This window comes from Desmodus rotundus, chromosome 5 (assembly GCF_022682495.2).
Source record: "Desmodus rotundus isolate HL8 chromosome 5, HLdesRot8A.1, whole genome shotgun sequence".
Classification (NCBI taxonomy): Eukaryota; Metazoa; Chordata; class Mammalia; order Chiroptera; family Phyllostomidae; genus Desmodus; species Desmodus rotundus.
The window spans coordinates 65,688,535-65,711,820 of NC_071391.1; the positions used below are offsets into that span (position 1 = coordinate 65,688,535).

Consider the following 23,286-nt stretch of genomic DNA (forward strand, 5'->3'; position numbering starts at 1 on the left):
TTGTTCATTTTAAAGTGAAGAGTTGTAAGAACTGTGGAGGTTGGAAGTTGCAGAGAAAATGCCCTAAGAAAATGAAAGCAGTCTAGAGGAAGGAGAGACTCATGTTTCTTTTACTTTTTAATTTTTTAAAATTTATTTTTCAATTACTGTTTACATTCAATATTATTTTGTATTACTTTCGGTGTACAGCATAGTGGTTAGACAATCATATACTTTACAAAATGGTCCCACAATATTTCAAATACCCACCTGGCACCAATACATAGTTACATAGTTATAATGTAGTATGTCTGTAAAAAAAATAGGTTTCCTTGGTTCTTCAAGAGTCTTACTTAAAGAAAGCTTCCTAGAAAGTTCTTAATGTATGGTCTATGAATAAGCAGGCTCCTGGGGTCTGGGGAAGGAGGGAGGGGCAGCGTGTGTCGCTCCGCCTAGTTTAGGTCCATCCCGGCCCAGAAAGTTGTGTGTACAGGACAGGCTCTGGCTGCTGCTTTCTAGAACGTCGTTCTGATCCCTTTAAAGGTGGGGATCATGACGGAGGATGTGGAGGAAGAAGGCGGGAGCCAGCCGATTGCTGGAGAATCTCGGTTGACATAGTAACTCTTCAGCTGCTACTCCCGTACTCCCAGCTCTCAGGCTCCACTGCCACCCTCCGCCCCGCCTTTACTCTCTCGGTCCGGGAGCCAGGACCTCCTCCTTGCGGGGTCCCCTCTGCGGCCCCCTAAGTGGTGACTTCTCTCCGAATTAACAGCAAATCCATCCTCTGAGCTCAGGACGCCGCGCGTCCACACCCCCTGCCTCCCCCTCGTCTCCTGGGCACCTGTGTGCCCCGGGACAGTCGGGCGAGTGACGCGGACGCAGCCTCGGGGTCCCACTGGAACGGCCCGGTCGCCCCTTGGAGCGGGACTGAGGCCAGTCCGACGTTCCCACCATGAACCAGAGCCCAGCGTTTGGGCCCCGGAGGGGCGGCTCTCCCCGGGGCAGGGCTGGGGCCGGCGCGCGGCGCAACGAGAGCCAGGACTACCTGCTCACGGACTCCGAGCTGGGAGACGAAGGCTGCTCGCAGTCACCACTGCCTCCCTACGGCTACTACCCCTGCTTGTAAGTGCCGATGCCGCGGGCCGGGGGGGGCGCGGGCTGTGCCCCTGGACGCCGTGTGCTCGCAGGAGCGTACGATCCACATCCGTGTGCGTCCGAACACGCGTGTTCCCCTGGGGGCCGCGCAAGTCTGGGCTGGGACCCCCCACGAACAGAGGGGCGCGTGCGGATCTCGGTGGCTCCTGGTGAGCAACCGCGGGGACGTTTGCCCGCGACAGTGAGACCGCGGGCCCTCAACACTGCTAAGGGTGATGGGGGGTCTTGTCCCTGTCTTCTGTCCGGATGCTACCCCGCGCCCTCATAGACACCCAGGGTCGCTGCGCCAAAGGCATGTGTTGGGCAGGGAACTGATTCAAACTTGCCCCCCTGTACCTCAACCTATGTGGGAGAGATGGGTACAGCACTAAAGGTGTTCGGGGCTGCCTCGGTGCGTCCAGGGAACTCAGGAACTAGTGCGCTGGGGGCAAGCACAGGCCCTTCGGACCCCAGACGGAGGGGGAATTCGAAGGTGTGCGCGGAAAGGTGTGGACTTGCCCTGGGGACAACCTCTTCTCCGCCTCCAGGTCACCAGGCTAAGTCTGGGAGATAGAACTTTTAGGCTTCCCCACCCGCAGCACGAAGCTCTTACCAAAGGCGTCCAGTGGAGATGAGCCTGTTAGGGTGCGTGCCAGGAGACGAGTGAACTGTAGAAGCGAGGGGGATGGGTCGTTTTTAGTGGATTGTGGTTAATTAAGGGATTTTATTTAACATTTTTTTTGGGGGGGTCGTTAACAGAGATGGGTAGAGGGCGAAATGGAGAAGTCTCCCCTTCCCCATACATACGCCTGGGCCCACACGTGCAGCTGGTAGATAACGTTTCCTCCTCATTGCTCCTTTACTTGATTGGGTAAGTGTGGTTTCCTGACAAGTCACATCCATCCAGATGCGGTTTTCCTCCTGAGGAGAGCAGTTCTCAGTAGCAGTTCTGTAAACAGCTCTAGGGGTGTGTGTGTGTGTGTGTGTGTGTCTGTGTGTGTGTGTGTGTAGGGAGGGGGGCATTTCTGCATTTCTGGCTCCATGGGCTTCTGGTAGACCCTCGTGGTAGATGGGGGTGCGCCCTCCAATCTTTGGTCAGGACTGCCCACAGTCCAGCCCTGCTGTGCTTCCCCTTCACAGTAAGACGTGAACCCTAGGAAACTGAGAATCTAAATTTTTCCCAAGATAAAAAGAAAAAGTTGGAAATGGTTCCATTTATCTATGTGCTGTACAATTTGAAAGCACTTACTATCACTTATCTTTGTTTTTCTTTTTAAAAATTAAGGTATGAACCGCATACAGTTCATTTTAAGTTGTACAATTCAGTGGTATTTAGAAATATCCACAAAGTCGTGAAGCCATCACGTCTATCGAATTCCTGGACATTGTCATCACCCCCAAAAGAAATCTTGTATTCGACTTGAAATTACAGATTATTCTTTTGTTTTACAGCGTAGAGCTTCTCAGACTTTAATGAACACATGAATTACCCACGGATCTTGTTAAAATGCAGATTCTAATTCAGTAGGCTCCAGGTGCAGCCCAAGATCCTGCATTGCTAACAGTTTCTGAGGGGTGTGGAGATCGCTGGTCCATGGACCACACTTTGAGTAGCAAGAACACACATGCCAAGAAAAAAATAGAAAGAAAAATAAGTCAGTCTTGGATATTGTGAATACAGCTATTTTCAAATTTGATTTGAAAGTGTATGTTTAAAACATAGACTTTTATTTTTTATTGGCTTAGACTTGAGATTTACTAAGAGGGTAACATTACCTGTGGCTAAGTTAAGCAACTTGAAAAAGCTATGTTGCTTTTTAAAAATTAGGCTGTCTCATAGACAAAATCTTATCTGCTTTCTTTTTACCACCTGATTAGTCTATAATCACTTGGTGCTCTCTGTGGGAGAAAGAATTTGATTTTAAAAACTTGTCATAATATATCAGTAGTGAGAAAAACTAAATACAGTAATAAGATCATGTTCTGAAATCTTTCCTCAATGTTTTCTTCAAATGGGGTTTTACTGCCTTACTTATTTTTCTAGTCCTTACATTATCTACCATTTAGAGGACATTTTTCTCCCTTAGTTCTGGAATTCCAGATCACTCTTAATAGCTAGACCTGCGCAGCAGAGACATGAACAGAAATATTTGAATGCTCTTCTAGTCCCAAGGAGCACCCCCTCATGCCGTGTCAGAGGTACTATGTAATAAATTAAGAGTGAGCCTTGTTCCAGAAGTAGAGTCTGGTCTTATCTAAATCTATCATTTCCAGAAGGCTTTTTAGTTTTCATAGTTTTTATCATTATTTATCTGGCAAGGTTTTTATTTTCTGCAGTTAAAAAATCAAGTAATTGGAAACTTTTAATCAATAAACAACAGTTCTTCACACCTATGATGTAAGAGAAAGAGCTGAAGAAAATCCCTTTCCTCTGGCAGAGTACAAATGAACCCTTCCATATGCTCTTGATTTGTGATTTAAAAAATTTCATATATTTTCCCAGAGTGGGAGGCATATTATTTGTGAAAGTGTTTTTTCAAATCACTGAGATATTTCCCCTATAAGATCACAAATTTTGCAAGCTGGCATTTCTGTGGGATAAGTTCATGACTCTTGCTAAAAAAAATTGTGTTTCATAGTTCACTTATGGAGAAAGACTTTTTACATACATTTATGAGGCTTTTACTACTGAAAATTGTGGCATATTATCTTGTTTGGGAACAATAACAGATTCTCAGACCTTAATGGTGTTAATAGTAACATTTTGAAATGCTGTCTACAAGAAAAATATTTAAATTTTTCCTCTTTTCAACTTTTAATCAGAAACCAATCAATACACTGTGTTTTGATTTATTTGTAAGGGTGAATAGCAAGAAATGGTCCATGTTCTGCCACAGTTTTAGGAGGTGTATCATTTAGAAATTAAATTATGTTTCTTGTTCATCACTTCTCAACATGGGGAAGAACTCTGGACATAAAAGTAATGTTAAGGGTTTCTAAATTCTCAAGATCTGAAACATAGTCAAACCAAACATTCTATTTGGGAAAAACTGACTAAATAATTAAAAATAAGACACAGTAAGGTCTTTGTAAACTAAAACTCTGGCGATAGAATAGACTGAGATAATTTAAAAATATTATGGTTACTATTACCTAGAAATACTGGATAAAGTATTTAAAATAATTTTAAAACATTACTCGGTTTTGCAAAAAGTAAAATGGTTTACCATGTGCCAAAAGCAAAGAAATTAAAAGCCAGAGGAGAGCTGGTGCCGTGGCACCCTTGGGGATTATGAATCGCAGTGGCCAGGCCCCGCAGTCTACTGCCCATGTGAAATGCAGAGAAGCTCAGGCCTTGGTTCCAGATGAGGCAGGGGGTTGGGCCTGAGACATCTGTGCCTGTGCACACATTCAGGGTCCTTATTTGTATGAGAAGTTAGGCTAGAGTGAGAATAAGAACAGTGAGAACAAGAAACTTTATTAGTAAGAGGAAAAGAGATCTTCCCCTCAAGATTTCATTCGTTGGGCTTGCATATTGTGAGTTGTTGTTTTAGCTTTTATTTCTTTACACTGCTTAGCTGACCTGGAAATCTTCAAGCTGAAAAATGTTCTTGGGGCTCCTGGAAGAGTAAATCACAAAACCACTTTGAAAGAATAGCACCAACCATCTCAACTGCAAGGATTTTCAAGAAAATGGCAAAAGATGAAAGAGCACAGCTAAAGATATGCGCACTGTAATATGTGACCAAGCACACAAGGAAACAGTCAACCGAGAATGAGTGTTGGCAGATGGTACAATCCCTGAGGCACAGTCAGCATGTGGTCTAACAGCCTTACTGCATCCTTAGGAGTTTAAGATAATGTCACAACATGAAAGATAATATAAAATGCAGAATATAAAAGAAAATGTGGACAATGTATACAAAGAAATCAAATTCTAAGGAAAGAATAAGACTTACTTCAAAAAAAAAGCAAATCTATAAATGAAAATACAATTTTGAAATAAAAAGTCAAAGGAAGGGTTAAAGGGCAAATTAGCCATTGCATAACTGATAATAATATCCAGCATACAGAGACATAAATAAATTAAAAATATAAACATAACTGAGTTATGGAACAAGAAGATAGGAGTTACAGAAGGAGAAAATACAGAGAATAGGGGGGAGGCAACACTTAAATAGATAATGGGGTAATAATTTTCCAGAAATGATAAGTGCTCATGTTTAAAAAGTACAGTAACATTAGTGTAATCAATAAAAATAAACCATTTAAACATATCATACTGAAACTGCAGAACACTAAAGACAAGAGGAAGTATTAAAATGAACCCCAAATACAAGGGATTTGAATAAGTTTAAAAATTAAAAAATATTGTTTTCAATTATAGTTTGCATTCAATATTATTTTTATTAGTTTCAGGTGTACAGCATAGTGGTTAGACAATCATATACTTTGCAAAGTGTCCCAACTGATATTTCCAGTACCCAAATAGCACCATACATAGTTATTACAATATTATTGATGATATTTCCTATGCTGTACTTTATGTCCTCATGATGATTTTGTAACCACCAATCTGTACTGCTTAATCCCTTCATCTCTTTCACCCAGTGCCCCCTCCCCTCTGGCAACCACCAGTCTGTTTTCTCTATGAGTCTGTTTCTGTTTTCTTAGTTTGTTTATACTGTTCTTTAGATTTTATGTATAAATGAAGTCATATGGTATTTGTCTTTCTCTGCATGCCTTATTGCACTTATCGTAATACCCTGTAGGTCCATCCATGCTGTCACAAATGGTAAGATTTCATTCTTTTTTATGGCCAAGTAATATTCCACTGTATATATGTGACACCACATATTTTTTTCTCCACTTGTTTATTGATAGGCACTTGGGTTGCTTCCATAGCTTGGGTATTCTATATAATGCTGAAATGAACATAGGGGTGCATATATTCTTTCAAATTAGTGTTTTGAGTTTCTTTGGATATATAGTCAGAAGTGGAATTGCTGGCATAAGGCATTCCAGTTTTAAATTTTGGGGGAACCCTATACTGTTTTTCACAGGGGCTGCACCGGTCTGCATACCTACCACCAGTACACAAGGATTCCCTTTTCTCTGCGTCCTTGCCAGCACTTGTTTGTTGATTATTGATGACAGCCGTTCTGATAGGTGTGAGGTGATATCTCTAAGTAGTTTTAATTTATATTTCTCTTATTAGTGAAGCTGAGCATCTTTTTATATGTCCATTGGTCATCTGTAAGTCCTCTTTGAGAAGTCTCTATTCAGGTTCTTTGCCCACTTTTTAATTGGATTGTTTGTGGGGGGTTTTTGGCATTGAGTAGTATGAGTTCTTTATAAATTTTGGATATTAACCCCCTATCAGATGTATCATTGGTGAATATATTCTCACATTCAGTGGATTTTCTTCTTATTTAGTCGATGGTTTCCTTTGCTGTACAAAAACTTTTTTATTTTGATGTAGTCCCATTTATTTATTTTTCCTTTTGCTTCCCTTGCCTGAGGAGATATATTAGAAAAAACTATTATTAAAAGCAAAGTCTGAAATTTTACTGCCTATGTTTTTGTCAAGGATTTTTATGGTATTGAGCCTTACATTTAAATCCTTAATTCATTTTAAGTTTATTCTTGTATATGATATATGAAGGTGGTCTAGTTTCATTTTCTGGCATGTATCTGTCCAATTTTCCCAACACCATTTATTGAATATTTCCTTTACCCTATTGTATGTTCTTGACTCTTTTGCCAAGTAGTAATTAACCACATAGGCATGAGTTTGGTTCAGGGCTCCATATTCTTTACCATTGATCTATATGTCTGCATTTATGCCAGTACCATTGTGTTTTGAATACGATGGCCTTATAGTATAGTTTAATACCAGGTACTTTCAATTTTGTTTTTCTTTCTCAAGGTTGCTGTGGCTATTCGGGATCATTCCATATAAATTTTTGGAATATTTGTTCTAGTTCTGTGAAATATAATATCGGTAATTTGATAGAAATTGCATTGAACCTATAGATTGGTTTGGATAGGATGGACATTTGAACAAAGTTACTTCTTCTTAAGAAGTAACACCATAAGCACAGTGTATGCTTCCACTAATTTGTATCTTCTTCAATTTCTTTCTTTAGTGTATTATAATTTTCTGAGTAGATGTGTTTTATATCCTTGGTTAAATTTATTCCTAAGTATGTTATTATTTTTTGATGCAATTATAAATGGGACTATTTTCTTATTTTCCCTTTTTGATAGTTCTATTGGTGTTTAAAAATGCCACTGATTTCTGAATATTGATTTTGTGTCCTGCTACTTTACTGAATTCATTTATCATTTCTAACAATTTTTTTGTGGAATCTTTAGGGTTCTCTATACACGGTTCATACCATCTACAAAGTTTTACTTCTTTCTTTCCAACTTGTATGCCTTTTATTTCTTCTTGTCTGATTGCTATGGCTAGGACTACCAGTACTATTTTGAATGAGGTTGGTGAAAATGGATGTCCCTGTGTTATTCCCGATCTTAAGGGAAATAGTTTTAGTTCTTGCCCATTGAGTATGATGTTAGCTGTGGGTTTGTCAAATGGCTTTAATTATATTGAGATATGTTCTCTCTATTCTTACTTTACTGGGGGGTTTGATCATAAATGGGTGCTTGATTTCATCAAAAGCTTTTTTCTGTGTCTCTTGCTATGATCATCTGATTTTTATCTTTCATTTTGTTTTATGTTGTGTGTCACATTGATTGATATGTGGATTTTAAATCAACCTTTCAGCCCAGAAATAAATCCTACTTGATTGTGGCATATGATCTTTATAATGTGATGTAGGGTCTGGTTTGCCAGCATTTTGTTGATGATTTTACATCTATTTATCAGGGATATTGGCCTATAATTTTTTTCTTTATAGTGTCTTTGCCTGGTTTTGTAAGTGAGATGTATTGGCCTCCTAAAATAATCATGGGAGTCTTCTCTCTTGAATTTTTTGGAATAGTTTGAGAAGGATGAGTGGGTGTTAGTTCATTTTTGAATGCTTGGTAAAAGTCACCTGTGAACCCATCCGGCCCAGGACTTTTGTTTGTTGGAAGTTTTTTGATTACTACTTTAATTTCATTCATTGTAATTTGTTCAGATTTTCTGTTTCTTCTTCATTCAGTTTTGGGTTATTGCATTTTTCTAGGAATTTATCTATTTCTTCCATATTGTCCAATTTGTCAGCATATTGTTGTTCATAATATTTTCTTATAATCCTTTGTATTTCTGTGGTGTCAGTTGTTACTTCTCTTTTATTTCTGATTTTACTTATTTGGGTCCTCTCTTTTCTCAAGGAGTCTGGTTAAAGGTTTATCAATCTTGTTTATCTCTTCAAAGAAGCAGCTCTTGGTTTCATTGACCTTTTGTACTGTTTTTTAGATTCTAGTTTGTTTATTTCTGCTCTGACCTTTATTATTTCTTTCTACTCACTTTTGGCCTTTTTTCTTTTTCTAGTAGCTTTAACTGTAAGTTTAGATTTCTTATTTGAGATTTTTCTTGTTTCTTGAGGTAGGCCTATTGACGTTAATTTCCTGCTTAGGACTACTTTTGTTATGTCCCACAGGTTTTGGGTTATTGTGTTTCAAGGTATCTTTAAAAAAAAATATATATATATATATATTTGATTGATTATGCTCTTACAGTTTTCCCAGTTTTTATCCCTTTACCCTCCTCTGCCCTGTATCCCCATTCCCACCAATAATCCCCACCCTTAGTTCATGTCCATGAATCATACATGTAAGTTATTTGGCTATTGCACTTCTTATACTGTTTTAAACATCCCCCTGTCTATTTTGTACCTACCAATTTGTACTTCATAATCCCTGCACCTTTCCCCTCAATCTCCATCTTCCCCTCCCTGCTGATAATCCTCCAAATGATCTCCATATCTATGATTCTGTTCCGGTTCTGCTTGTTTACTTAATTTGCTTTTTAGATTTAGTTGTTGATAATTGTGAATTTGTTGCCACTTTAATGTTTATAGTTTTGATCTTCTTTTCTGATACAGTTCCCTTTAACATTTCACATAATAATGGTTTGGTGATGATGATCTCCTTTAGTGTTACCTCGTCTGGGAAGCACTTTATCTGCCCTTCAATTCTAAATGATAGCTTTGCTGGATGGAGTAATCTAGGTTGTAGGTCCTGGCTTTTCATTACTTTGAATATTTCTTGCCAGTCCCTTCTTGCCTGCAGTTTCTTTTGAGAAATCAGCTGACAGTCTTATGGGAACTCCTTTGTATATAACTCTCTGCTTTTCTCTTGCTGCTTTTAAGATTCTCTCTTTATCTTTATCCTTTGGCATTTAAATTATGATGTATCTTGGTATGTTCCTCTTTTGGTCCAAGTTGTTTGGGACTCTCTGTGTTTCTTGGACCTCTATATCTATTTCCTTCACCAAATAAGGGAGGTCTTCTTTCATTATTTTTTCAAATAAGTTTTCAATTTCTTGCTCTTCCTCTTCTCCTTCTGGCACCCCTATGATTCAGATGTTGGTACATTAGGAGATATCTCAGAGGTTCCTTATTCTATTCCCACTTTTTTTTTTGAATTCTCTTTTCTTCTTACTATTCTGATTGGATTCTTTTTTCTTCCTTATGTTCCAAACTGTTGATTTGAATCTTGACTTCATCCTCTCCACTGTTGGTTCCCTGTGGATTTTTCTTTATTTCACTTAATGCAACCTTCATTTCTGCCTGGGTCTTTTTTATGGTGTTGCAGTACCCAGTGACTTCTTTGAGCATCCTGATAACCAGTGTTTTGAACTTTGCATCTGATAGTTTATCTCCATTTCATTTAGTTCTTGTATTGGGGTTTTGTTCTGTTCTTTCATTTGGGCCATATTTCTTTGTCTCCTCAATTTGGCAGCCTCCCTGTGTTTGTTTCTGTGTATTAAGTAGAGCTGTTTTGACTCCCTGTCTTAGTAACATGGCTTTTGTAGAAAAGGCACCTGTAAATTGTGTGGAGCCAAGCCATAGGTAGTCACCAGGGCAGAGCAACCCCTTTCACTGCTCTGTAGCTCTGTGTTGGGGTGGGCTCAGAGAGGGGTCAATGCTGCTACCTGGCCTCTGGAGATTGACTGAGAGGAAGCTGTCTTCCTGGCACTCACCCCCTTGCCAGTCAGTTTACTTTCTCCCTTTTTCCCTGTATGCCATTTGTGCCCTTCCAGCTATTGCCCTGGTGCTGAGTCCCAGAGGGGGTTGGTCTTTGTGAGTTCTGAGTCCATTGTGGGTCCTTTAAGAGAAGTCTGTTGAGAATCCTGCAGTTTCTTCCACTGCCTCAACCCCTACTAGTTTTTGAAGCCAGAAGTTATGGGGACTTATTTTCCTGGCACTGGAACCCTGGGCTGGGTGGTCTGGTCTGGGGCTGGGATTGCTCACTCCCGCGGTATCCCTCTCAATTTTAATTCACCACATGTGAATGTGGGACTGCCCAACCATCGCTTCTCTGTGCCTCTCCTCGCCTTTGTGTCTCCATCCCTTGTACCTCTCTGGATGAATGTGGCATCCTTAAATCCTTGATTGTCAAACTTCCATGCAGCTTGATTTTCTGATGAATTTGGGTGATATTCGTTTTGCAGTCTAGTTGTAATTTTTGCTGTAGTTCTGTGTGGAGGTGAAGCATGTTTACCTATGTGTCCATCTTGGCAAGAAATCTTTTGATTTATCCCATTGTTAACCCATCATTGTTTAATGTTATGGAGGCTAAACAATGTTATTTAGCCTCCATGTGTTTGTGTGTTTTTCAGTTTTTTTTCTTGTAATTGATTTCAATTTTCATACTGTTAATATTCAGAGAAGATGCTTGAAACAATTTCAGTCTTAAATTTATTGAGACTTATTTTGTGTCCTAACATGTGAACTTTCCTAGAAAACTTTCCATGTGCACTTGAAAAGAAAGTAATTGAATAAGTTTTAAAATTGAAAATATATACAATGAAAATATACTCATAATATACCTTGAAACCTAGGTTATATAATGTGTAGCTTGTAAGAACTATGTCTTTTGTTTTACATAAATGTACAAAGGTAGTGCTCCATTGCTGATAGTATCTTTTTTAAACAAGGATACAGGCAAAAAGAGATTCCTCTTTAAAGGTTGACTTATTATGAATCAAAATTGTAAGAAAAACCCAGATTCTTAATTCTATTCATTTCACATGGTAAAAACAAAGACTTTTTGACACTTATATTTATTTCTTATTTAATCTATGAGTTCTATAAAACCTTTTTGTTTTATAAAGTAGTTTAAACTAAATAGTAATTGTGATTATTCAATGATTTTAAAATGCTAGACATTCAAGGGTGGGAAGTGGGGATGTCTGGGGTAGGGGGGAGTTGTAGGGGGACAATGGAGACAACTGTACTTGAATAACAACAAAAAAATGCTAGACATTCCCTGAACAAACATTTTAAGATTATTTTTACTGTTTATTTGGGAGAAAAAGTTATTCCATATATATGGTTAAGCAATAAAGGATGCATACTGAAGAAAGAGACTATTACAGCATAACAGCTGTTTAAACTCAAAGTATATTGTTTTATTAATGATCAAAGAACTTGAATAATGTGCCATATGCATGATATTGAATTATAAACATTTTCACAATATTGTTTCTCTGGTGTTTACTTGTAGGTCATACTATTATTTAAAATTTTACATTACGGAGAACCTATTATTAAATAAAGATAAATGAAAAAATCCTTTAATATATGTTACCTCATCTTTTTTTAAAACCTTTTTTCAATTATAGTTGTAAATGACATTTTTGTGGGTCATGGATTCTTTAAAACTCTTTTGACTTCAGGATGGTTTTGGATGAAACTTACCTGTGAACCTCAGGACCGAGACTTTAAATTCCTGGTTTAAGAGAGGTAACCTAATGTCAGAGACCACAGATGAATAGGATCCCCAAACACAGTCTTCTTTTCTCCAGGCAAAATAAAATGTGTCTTCAACACATTTATGTATAAATAAGATAATGAAAAATTCAGATTGCAGGCTAGAAAATGTTTTGCGACATTAATTACTGATAGGGCATACTTCTTAAAGAAGTTTAAGATTGAAGTTAGCATATGGAATCAGGCCTATGAATCATTAAATTTTTAAGTTTTTCCTTCATTTTGCCTCCATATGTCTGATAAATATGTCTGTTCAAACATCTGTTATATTTTTTACACTTATTTTTTCATATATCTTTTTCCCTCAACTAGACTATAAGCCTGTAGAGGTGAGGTGATCCTCTATCTCCTTACATTTAGCAGTGTATAACAAAGAGAAGGTACAAATTAATTTGCTCCTTAACAAAGATATGATCCTCTCCTCAATACAGGGGTGGGCAAAAGTAGGTGAAATAATAAATAATACAATAATAAATAAGTAAATAATAATGCAAAAATAAACTCTCTGTTTCATGTACTCACAACTATAAACCTACTTTTGCCCACTTATTTATTTATTTTAGAGAGAGGGGAAGGGAGGAAGAAAGTGAGGGAGAGAAACATCAATGTGTGGTTGCTTCTTGTGTGCCCCCTACTGGGACCTGGCTTGTACCCCAGGCATGTGCCCTGTCTGGGAATTGAACCACCAACCTTTTGATTCACAGGCCAGTGATCAATCCACTGAGCCACAGCAGCCAGGGCTGGGTCTTTTCAGAAAATAGCATCTAAGTCCTCTAGGTTAGGCAGAAGAATGAATGTCCACATAGAAGATGATTACATATCTTATATTCCAGCTGCCAATCCATTGACATTCACTTTCTTCTGGGGAATTGGCTACTACTGATCACTACTGCCACTACCACACTGCTGTCCTTTTAGCTCTCTAGCCGCAGGCTCTTCCCTTCAAGTTTCTTCTGCTCATCTGAGATGAGGCTGTGTCTTTATCAAGACCAGTCAAATGTTCAGGTATAACCAAAAAGAATCAACAAACAGAGAACTCTTTGCTGGTTGTAGCTGCTCTTCCAGCTCATATACAAAGTCTCCTAAGGACTGACCCTGCCTAGCACCAAACTTCATCTAAATGGCAGAGAGAATTCTTCCTTCCTCTCCCTAGACCATCCTTAAACAATCTAGTCCTTAATAAGTCCTAGTCCAGACAGATAAACCCCTAGCCCCCAGCATCTTTTTAATCCAGTATAAAATATGCCTTTCAAACTCCATTTCTTTTTCTAGGATTCCTCTTTTCCTGAATCATTGACATTAGGCATATTCACCCATTTAAGCAAAGACCCCACCAGCTACCCACAGAGGTGTGGCTTTACTCCCTGACCCACAAAGGGACAGACACATCAGAACATGACATCCAGCAGCAGTATAAGGATAAAATCAAGCAGCTTTTTTCCTTACAAAAACATGTTTATCAAAAGATAAATAAAATCAGCCCTAACTGGGTGCTCAGTTGGTTGGAGCATCTTCCAGTGCACCAAAAGGTTGGGGGTTCAATCCCCTGGTCAGGGCAATTATGGGAGGCAACCAATGGATGTTTTCCTCTCACATAGATGTTTCTTTCTCTCTCTCTCTCTCTTCCTCTCTCTAAAATCAATAAACATATTCTCAGGTAAGGATTAAAAAATAATATATAAATAAATTATAAAGATAATTGAAATCAACCAGAGGGAGCATGTGTGATATCATTTCTTATATATATGTAGTGGTTTAGAATTCAGAGATAATCCTACTATAATGTCCTTTGAAGTAATATTTATAATCATAAAGCAAAGACCTGACCCTTGGTTAAGAGTTTGCATTTTCAAAGCTGCTCTCAGGGGAAAAACGAGTATAACAATCACCTTTAGATCTGCTTCCGCTTCTTCATTTAAGAACCAACATCTCCCCTAGCCACTTGCACTAATGGTGGGTCTCTTAATTGACCACTTTGGGGACCTGTGTTCTGCATGACAGAAACCACCTATTTTGTTTCCAAACCTCCCCTGCCTTGAAGTAATCAACATCCCCTGATAACAAATTATTATCAGGAAACCTGTTTTTAAGGGGATAGACACCATGGGTTTTGGAGTTATTGCCAGGTGTGCTGAAATGTCTACGTACATTCTTTAATAGAACGTTGGTTTACGTCTAGGAAGACATTGCATATTTTTTTTCTCTAGACGGTTAGTTATGTTCCCCAAGTTATAAGAAGTAACTTCATAAGGCAATTCGTTTTTGTTTTTTTAGAAAGTAAATCATAAAAGGAAAACATTTCCTTAAAGTACATTCTTGTTTTTCTCTCTTCCATTAAAAAATGCTAAATATGGCTCTAAGTGGATCCAGTTGGGTGAAATTGCCATCTCTGACTGCTCCTTGTTTAGGAATCTTCTCTTGCTCTCAATACATGGAGAAGTGCTCATCCATATGCCAAATTTCAATTAAACTTTGGCACCTAAAATTTGGCAAGCCATTCAAGACTCTTAAGCCATTGGAAGTGATTGAATCACATTTCTTATATAATGTCTGTTTGGAACAGAATATAGAAATGAGTGTTACCAATACCCACACAGTGTATATGAGTGTGGTATAACTGTATAACTGTTTTCTGCCTAATTCAGATAACTCAGCCGGGACCAAGAGTAGAGATGATGTTAATGAGAGTTACAGTTCAATGCAAGTTGCTGTTTCTGTACAGGACTAATCTGAACTCTTTATATATATTTGGTGGGACTAACACTTTTTGAATACCTACTCTATAGCAGGTCCTTTTCTAGTTGTCATACAAATGTAATTTGCTCTTTAGAGCAGGCACTTGGCTCTGTTAAATGTCTATTTTATCAATGATAATACTGAAATTTAAAGATGTTAAGCAATGCGCAGAAAATTACCCAGCTGGTAAGTTGTCAAGTGGACAAAATGCATCTTAGATAGCACAGGCTGGAAGGCATGGGCAGAAGGGCTGGCAGGTTGCAGAGTTCCCCGTTCTCTCAGCATTCCGTACTTGTTCTTGGCACAGCTGGATACTTGGTGGGTTGTGCTCCTGGAGAGCACACTCATCTTTCCTTTTTCTCTCTTTCCATAGCTACTTGAGAAGCCACAGGTTGGGTCTGATCTACTGAACCAAGGTTTTTTGTTCTGTGCTCATTGTAACTAAGTTATACTCTGGTTGAAGGGAGAAGACAGGAAGAAAGGTTCTGAATAGTAGTGATAAATATGTTTAACCTCCATCTCTTTCTATTGAAATTTTAACTATCTTTGAATATCAAGCTTTCTATTGCACTTCTTGCACTAATTCATTAATCTATGTATTCATTCATCTTTCATATGATTATGTCCAGTAATAATAAAAATAGTAGCTAGATTTACTAGGAGCCTCTATGTACTAGCCCCTCCTCTAAATGTTTTTATAAGTATTAACTCATTTAATATTTATAGCAGATCAATGAAGTATGCAATTTTATATTCCATTTTACTGATAAGGAAGAAAAAAATACCACAGCAACGTGAGGTTAAGTGACTTCCCAAATATTACACAACTGGTAATTGACAGAAATGGGAAGAAAGAAAGGAAGAAGCAAAAGATTCTGTTTTATCACTTATGTAGATGAACAGTGGTAGGTTTTGAAAAACTTCCAATTTTGTCACCAAAAGAAGATTATGAATGTACCAAAACTAGGTAATCTGTAGATTATTTTATCAAGTGGTCAACACACTTTTATGACTCTAAAGATTACAAATGATGAAGTTCTCTTTTACTATTGATTTCTAGCATGTGGATGGAGTTGCTTCTATGCTATCGTGCAGTTGTATCAAAAAAAAAAAAATGGACCTGACTCAAATGGTAGTGTGAAGCTGGAGGATGTGCATAATTTTTAAAAGCATTCCACATGATACTTATCTGAAAGCGTATGTTGCCAGGCACCAATTACAGTGTGGATATTCATGTGAAGCTTGATCGCCTATTCATGGCATACTTCATGTTTCCGTCACTGCAGCTCTGGTCTTGCAGCACAGAGAGCATTTTGGCCTGACATGTGGTAGGTCAGCACAGAACCCTCACACAAAGCTGGGAAGAGTTTTCTTCATGGGAATTACTAACAAAATTATCTGGAGAGTTATATAATAAGAACTGGAAAATACATGATTTGTGACGCTCATTTGAAAATTCTTTTGGCTGAAAAACTGTTATAGGTAAACTCATTTTATTATTACTATGTTAATCTCCTTGAAACAGAATTTGCATCAAATAGGTTGAGGGTGGCAGTGGTGACTGTGGAAAGCTGACCCCTGAGCAATGTGAGAATCCCCACCACTACCCAGGACAAAGGTTTTCTACAGGATCCCTTTTCTTTGAACGGCATTCAGGGCCGGGCACTGTATGTCGTCTTGAGGGATGCGTCAATTGCTTTCAACAATATTTGCTAAGCTCCTTTGATATGCCACACTCTGTATTTGGGAACCGCAAACATTATGTTTTATCAAATCTAAGGTTCTGTCAATTGTAACATGCTCTGATACCTTCAAACAAACAAGCAAAAATGTTGTCAATTAAATGATTTGATTTTTATTTTATACTGATTGAAGCAGCTCTTCATAGATAATTAGATATAGATTTGGGTCATATATAACTCTTATGCACATGTGAAAAAAGAAAATCTGAACAAAATAAACTTGGTTAAGGTATTCCTAAAGCTCCTTCACATTTAGAGATGGACTTTTCTGGTCCCTTTTCAACTCAGAATGTTAAATGCTCTTGTTTTTCCACACAGCATTGTCCTTCATGCCAAAATGAACAGTGGTGATGCAGCATTTCTTTGAGGAACCCATGATAGACACAAGGCTTTTGGTGCTAGGTAATTAAACTGACTTTGCAATTATGTACAGCTAGACTATTTTGATTAACAGTTCCCAAGTGTTGCTAAACAAATGATTCCCCACTATTCCTCGCATGTGTCCCACCCTCCCCAGCACACAGATGCACATACACACACACATACACACATGTATTTGTTTCTTAGGCTTGAAAGGAGTGCTCAGCTACTGTTTCCAGGATTTATTTCCCAGCCTCTGTCATCCAGCCTGAAACTTTGGGTGCCACTGCTTTTACTGCTTGCTCACGAGCTGGCAATGAAAACCATGTTATGGTAATGACTGACACCTGACGGCAGCGGTTGCAAGAAGCCCTAGATGACAAGATGCAGTCTATTCCAGACAAGGTAAAATGGGAGGGATGGGTGCTTAAAATCAATGAAATATGATGTTTGGTGTGCTAGAGGTAAGGTGAGTGAAAGAGAAGATGTGACATGAAAGATGATAAGGCATATGATATCTTTTATGATCTGTCTAGAATTTAAGAGGCTTAAACTTTGCTATCTAGCTGACTTTAAAACACAGATAAGACCGACAGTCTTTTTGCTTCATTTATATTAGCTGATTTCATCCTCACCGCAAACCTGTGTGATAGGTAATATTATTTTCACTTGTAAATGAGGAGACGAAGTTCTGAAACACGGAGTAACGTGTGAAGAATTTATGGATCTCAAGCATCTGTGCCAGTGCTTGAACACATGTGACTTTGTTTTTCTTCTGCTTGCTTTTTTGTTTTTGACCTTCACTGTCTGTACTTTCTCCCCTTCAGTGGGATGGCAACTTCACAAGGGCAAACAGCTAATCTGTAAACAATGACTAGCATGTGATGTGATTCAGTAAAGTCTGTTGGATGAATGAATCAATGTCTCCCGTATAAAAGTGATTTCAGTGGATTGGCCTTATCTCTAAAATTCTTTCCTCTCTGGGCCTTATATAGTATTACTAGACTTTGCCTTTACCATGTTTTCATCATTGCCTTTTCAGAAACACTACAATATTGGGGTTTTATGTTATTTCAGCTTAGGTAATTTAATGAATTCTAAGAACTTTGTGTAATGTTTAATTCCTAAAATGGTGCCTGTTAAATATTTTTAAATAACTCTACCATAAAAGTCCTAGATGAGAACATAGGAAGGAGAATTTCAGATATTCCATGCAGCAATATTTTCACCGATATGCCCCTAGATCAAGGGACATAAAGGAAAAAATAAACAAATGGGAGTGCATTGAATTAAAAAGCTTCTGCACAGCTAAAGAAAACATCAGCAAAATAAAAAGGGAGCCAACCGTATGGGAAAATGTATTTGCCAATGATACCTCAGACAAGAGTTTGATTTCCAAAATATATAAAGAACTCAAATGACCCCACACCAAGAAGACAAACAATCCAATTAAAAAAAATGGGCAAAGGACCTGAACAGTCACTTCTCCAAGAAGGACATACAGAGGGCCCAGAGACGTATGAGAAGAAGCTCAGCATCACTAGCCATCAGAGACATGCAAATAAAAACCACAATGAGATATCACTTCACATTGGTCAGAGTGGCTATAATTAGTCAAAAAACAAGAAGTGTTGGTGAGGCTGTGGAGAAAAGGGAACCCTAGTGCCCTGTTGGTGGGAATGCAGACTGGCACAGCCAATGTGGAAAACATAATGGAATTTCCTCAGAAAACTAAAAATGGAACTGCCTTTTGACTCAGCAATTCCACTGCTGGGATCATACATTAAGAATCCTAGAACACCAGTTCAAAAGAACCTATGCACCCCAATGTTCATAGCAGCACAATTTACAATAGCCAAATGCTGGAAGCAACCTAGGTGCCCATCAGTAAATTAGTGGATAAAAAAATTGTGGTATATTTACACAATGGAATATTATGCAGCAGAAAGAAAGAAGGAACTCCTACCCTTCTCAACAGCGTGGATGGAACTGGAGAGCATTATGCTAAGTAAAATAACCCAGGCGATTAAAGACAAATACCATACGATCTCACCTATCAGTAGAACCTGATCAACAACACAAACAAGTGAGTAAAATAGAACCAGAGACATGGAAATAAATAACAAATTGACAGTAACCAGAAGGGAGAGGGAAGGGGGGTACTGGGGTAAAGAAGTGGAAGGGTTGTCAAGGAACATGTATAAAGGACCTGTGGACAAAGGCAATGGGAGGGGGAAAAGATTGAATGGGGGAGGTGGGGTGGGTGGGGTGGGAGAGAGTAATGGGGGGAAAATGGGGACAACTGTAATTGCACAGCAATAAGAAAATGTACCAACAAGAATATATGAATATAAATTATTTACATTGTGTTGATGTGGCACTCATGGGAATTTATGTTTTCTTGTTGTTTTTACTAAAATAACAAAAAGAAAGGTACTTTCTATTTAATAAGTTGAATTTGTGAAAGCTCATTACATCCAGGAAAGTCTTAAATATGTAAATGAAATAATTCAGCTTACGACCGAGAAAGTGAGAAAAGAATGTTAACTGACAATGGTCTAAAAGTCACATTATGTTGATAATCTAACTTTGGTTTGGACCAAGTTGTGCCTGGGCAAAACTCACAGTCAAAGTCATACAGTTGATTTTCATTATAATCTATCTTTCAGCAACTAATTATTTTCAAGTTGGATTACAATTTCTCTTATACCTACAAAGGCTTACAAATGATCCTTATGCCTTTTCTTACATGTAAGCATCTTATATACAATTACTAGAAAATTATAGTGGAAGATATTACTAAAGGAAAAGTGCTGCATTTTAAAAGGTGTAAACACAGAGAAAATATTAGCAGTCTCTTTTTTACACACGTAGACCAGTGGACTGCAAAAGGTTTTAATCAGTGATTTGCAAATCTGCTTATACAGGGTGGGCAAAAGTAGGTGTTCAGTTGTCAGTATGCACAACACAGAGTTTATTCCTGCTTTATTATTCATTAACCATTGCGTTATTTTCCATATGAACAACTGTAAACCTATTTTTGCCCCACCCTGCATATCAGAATCACCTGGATGATTTTTAAAAATATAGATTGCTTAAAAATTACAAGAGCTTAAATCAGAATTTTGGGGTGAGGTATGGCCTAGGAATAACATTTAAAAAATTCCCCAGATGATTTTAATATGTAGCCACTTTGGGAAACCTATTATTTGAGATACTTTAGATTCACTATAAAAACCAGAGTTAATAAGTAAATCTAATTTCAATCAAGAAAATCATTACTGTGTATTCATCCAAGAGCAAAAATATGAGATTAAAAACCTCGAATTTTGCCCTGGCTGGTGTAGCTCTGTGGATTGGGCGTGGGCCTGTGAACCAAGGGGTCACCTTTTCAATTCCTACTCTAGGGCACATACCTGGGTTGCAGGCCAGGTCCCCTGTAGGGGGCACATGAGTGGCAACCACACATTGCTGTTTCTTTCCTCTCTTTCTCCTTCCCTCTCTCTAAAAATAAATAAATAAAATCTTTAAAAAAAACCCTCAAATTTTTAAGATGATATAATCAGATAAATTGAGGAATAGTATATTTTAATAAAGAAAATTCTTATGAGATACCTACCACCACACATCTTTAATTGAATATCTAAAATTTTTCATCCTAAGTTTAAACAGTTGTAAAAAATACAATATTTTGTGAAAATTAACATTTTTAAATAAAATTGACCCATCACTTTTATTTTTATTTTATTTATTTTATTTTATTATTATTTTTTTATTCAGTCACAATTGTTTGCATTTTCTCCCCATCCCTCCACCCCACCCCAGCCAGTCCCACCTCCCTCCCCCACCTCTAGCCTCCCCCTTGATTTTGTGCTTGTGTCCTTTATAGTAGCTCCTATAGACCCCTCTCCCCACTATCCCCTCCCCACTCCCCTCTGGCTATTGTTACCTTGTTCTTAATTTCAATGGCTCTGGTTATATTTTGTTTGCTTTTTTCTTTTGTTGATTATGTTCCAGTTAAAGGTGAGATCATATGGTATTTGTCCCTCACTGCCTGGCTTATTTCACTTAGCATAATGCTCTCTAGTTCCATCCATGCCATTGCAAAGGGTATAAGCTCCTTCTTTCTCTCTGCTGCATAGAATTCCATTGTGTAAATGTACCATAGTTTTTGACCCACTCTTTTGCTGATGGGCACTTAGGTTGCTTCCATCACTTTTAAAATTATATTTCATTTGATCTAAGTGCTAGCAATAAATTATTCATCATCATTAATTAAAAAATACATAACCCCCCTTTTAATATATTTTACTTCTTTTTACTTGAAATCATATTTTCACATAACTTAAATATCATGTTCCACAATATTTTTCTTGAAAGCTTTTTATTGATGACTCCATATAAGTTTCCTGAAACAAATGAAAGCCTATATAAAACTTAAAAAGTAAAAAATATTCTTCTCAGTTATTATTGCAATTAATATAATTAATATAATTACAACAATAACAATACCTAACACACAGAGCATTTCCTATGTGCCAGGAGCAATTCTAAGCACTTCACATGTACTAGCTCATTTAATGCTCACAATAATTCTAAAGGACCTTAATATTATTATCTGAATTTTACAGAAGAGGAATTTGAGGCACAGGGAGATTAAGTAACTTTCTCAAGATTTCCCAGCTAGCAGGTAGTGGAATTGAGATCAGATCCTAAACATGATGACTTCAGATTTTAGACTTTTTTGGATCAAAATCTCACACATTTTCGTCAGTGATAGTTTATTTTTTTGTTTAATAATTAATAGAAATGCGTTTCTTAAAAGGATGGAGGGGAAGTCTTAGTGCCTTGATTAAAGGAGGCCTAGTTTGAACTTCGGGACATTTATTTAATGTTCAAGAGGCTTTTACACATTAGAGCAGTGCCCGGGATGGGCGAGGGTATGCTTTTCCTCTGTAAAGTGCAGAAAAGGGAGACTGTGAAATGAACAATGGGGAAGGGGAACCAGTTTGACTAACTGACGGCATGAGTGATCTAAGGGAAAGCTAAGGGAAGTTTTAGAAAAGAATACATGGGGATATGGAGGACTTGAACAGAGATTTCAGTGAAACAGTTTCTGTCCATGTACTTCTTGCAAAGGTGTGTGTTTCTGAATGTATGGATTCTTCAATTTAAAGATGGTTTCCCTATAGCAGGACTTTTCAAGGTGTGTGCCCCAGCTCATCTGGGAACTTGTTAGGAATTCAAATCCCTGGGCCCTGCTCCAGACCTACTGAATCAGAAACTCAGAGGGTGAAGTCCAGCAACCTGTTTCTTTCTTTCTTTCTTTTCTTTTCTCTTCTCTTTTCTTTTCTTTTGTTTTTTTGATGTGCAGCTTGACCTTGAACCACTGGCCTAACTGCCATGGGTCTAGCTCTCAGACTCCTTCGTGGCACTCCTTTGTGGTACGGTTACTATAGTTTACCCTGTCAAAGGCATCATCATTGTTAGATAAAGTCCAGTTTTAAAGATATTTAAATGTAAAAAAATGGGTATCTTCCATTAAAAGAGATACGGTCTCCCCTTGCCTACAAGATGGGGCCTCCCTAATGTCAAAGATAGGGCTTCCTCACCACTGTGTTCCTCTCACTTTTCAGTGCCTAGCTGGGTGTGAGGTGTTGAGTAAATACTTGCTGAGTGCACATCAGCATCGGGCTGCTTTGTTTATTGGATGTTCTCTGGGTTTTTAATTTTCTCTTCCCTCTTGTAACATAAGTACCCAGGAGGAACAGCCTATTTTTATTTTTATTATTTTCCCTCTATGCTACCCGTGATATGCTCAGCACCATCTGGCCCATCCTTTCCCTGCCATCCCATGAGGACCCATGCCTGCTCCACCAACTCATGCAAAGTCACATAGTTACCCGGCAGCCTCCAAGTGTGCCCTGTTTGACATTCTGGGAAACCCCACACTCCACCCACGTGGACCATTGTCTCTGCTTTACAGATTAGGAAATGTAAGCCTGACATCTAAAGTAACTTTCACAAAGTCTAATAGGTAATTGGTGGGGCAGGGACGCAAACCCAAGCAGTTGGACTCCAGAGTTTATATCCTAAGTCCCTAATCTATACCCTCTTAGGTAAGGCATTTTAATACTCAATTCCAGCATCATATTCCAAAGGGACAGGGACAAAGGAACTTTTCCCATCATATTGTAACTCACAACTAGGTGGGTGCCTACATGTGAGTATGAATCTTATTTATTGTGTAAAGTAGGATTTTTGGTAGGACTATCTAGAACAAAATTTAAGTCACTTATTCTAAGATTTCAGGTTGTACAGAAAGAAGTGTCTTCATATAATGAAAGGAGTAAAAAGGAAGTACAATAGAGAAGGAATTTTAAAGATGT

General features: G+C 38.1%; 1 protein-coding gene across 1 annotated transcript in view; it reads left to right on the forward strand.

Moving 5' to 3' along the window:
* The first annotated feature begins 488 nt into the window (after positions 1-488).
* Positions 489-23,286, forward strand: part of TRPC6 (transient receptor potential cation channel subfamily C member 6) — a 116,385-nt gene continuing 93,587 nt past the window's right edge. The window contains exon 1 of the mRNA XM_024574603.3: positions 489-1,101. Coding sequence (XP_024430371.1) covers positions 932-1,101 — 170 coding nt within the window. The 5' untranslated portion in view covers positions 489-931. The remainder of the gene's footprint in view (positions 1,102-23,286) is intronic.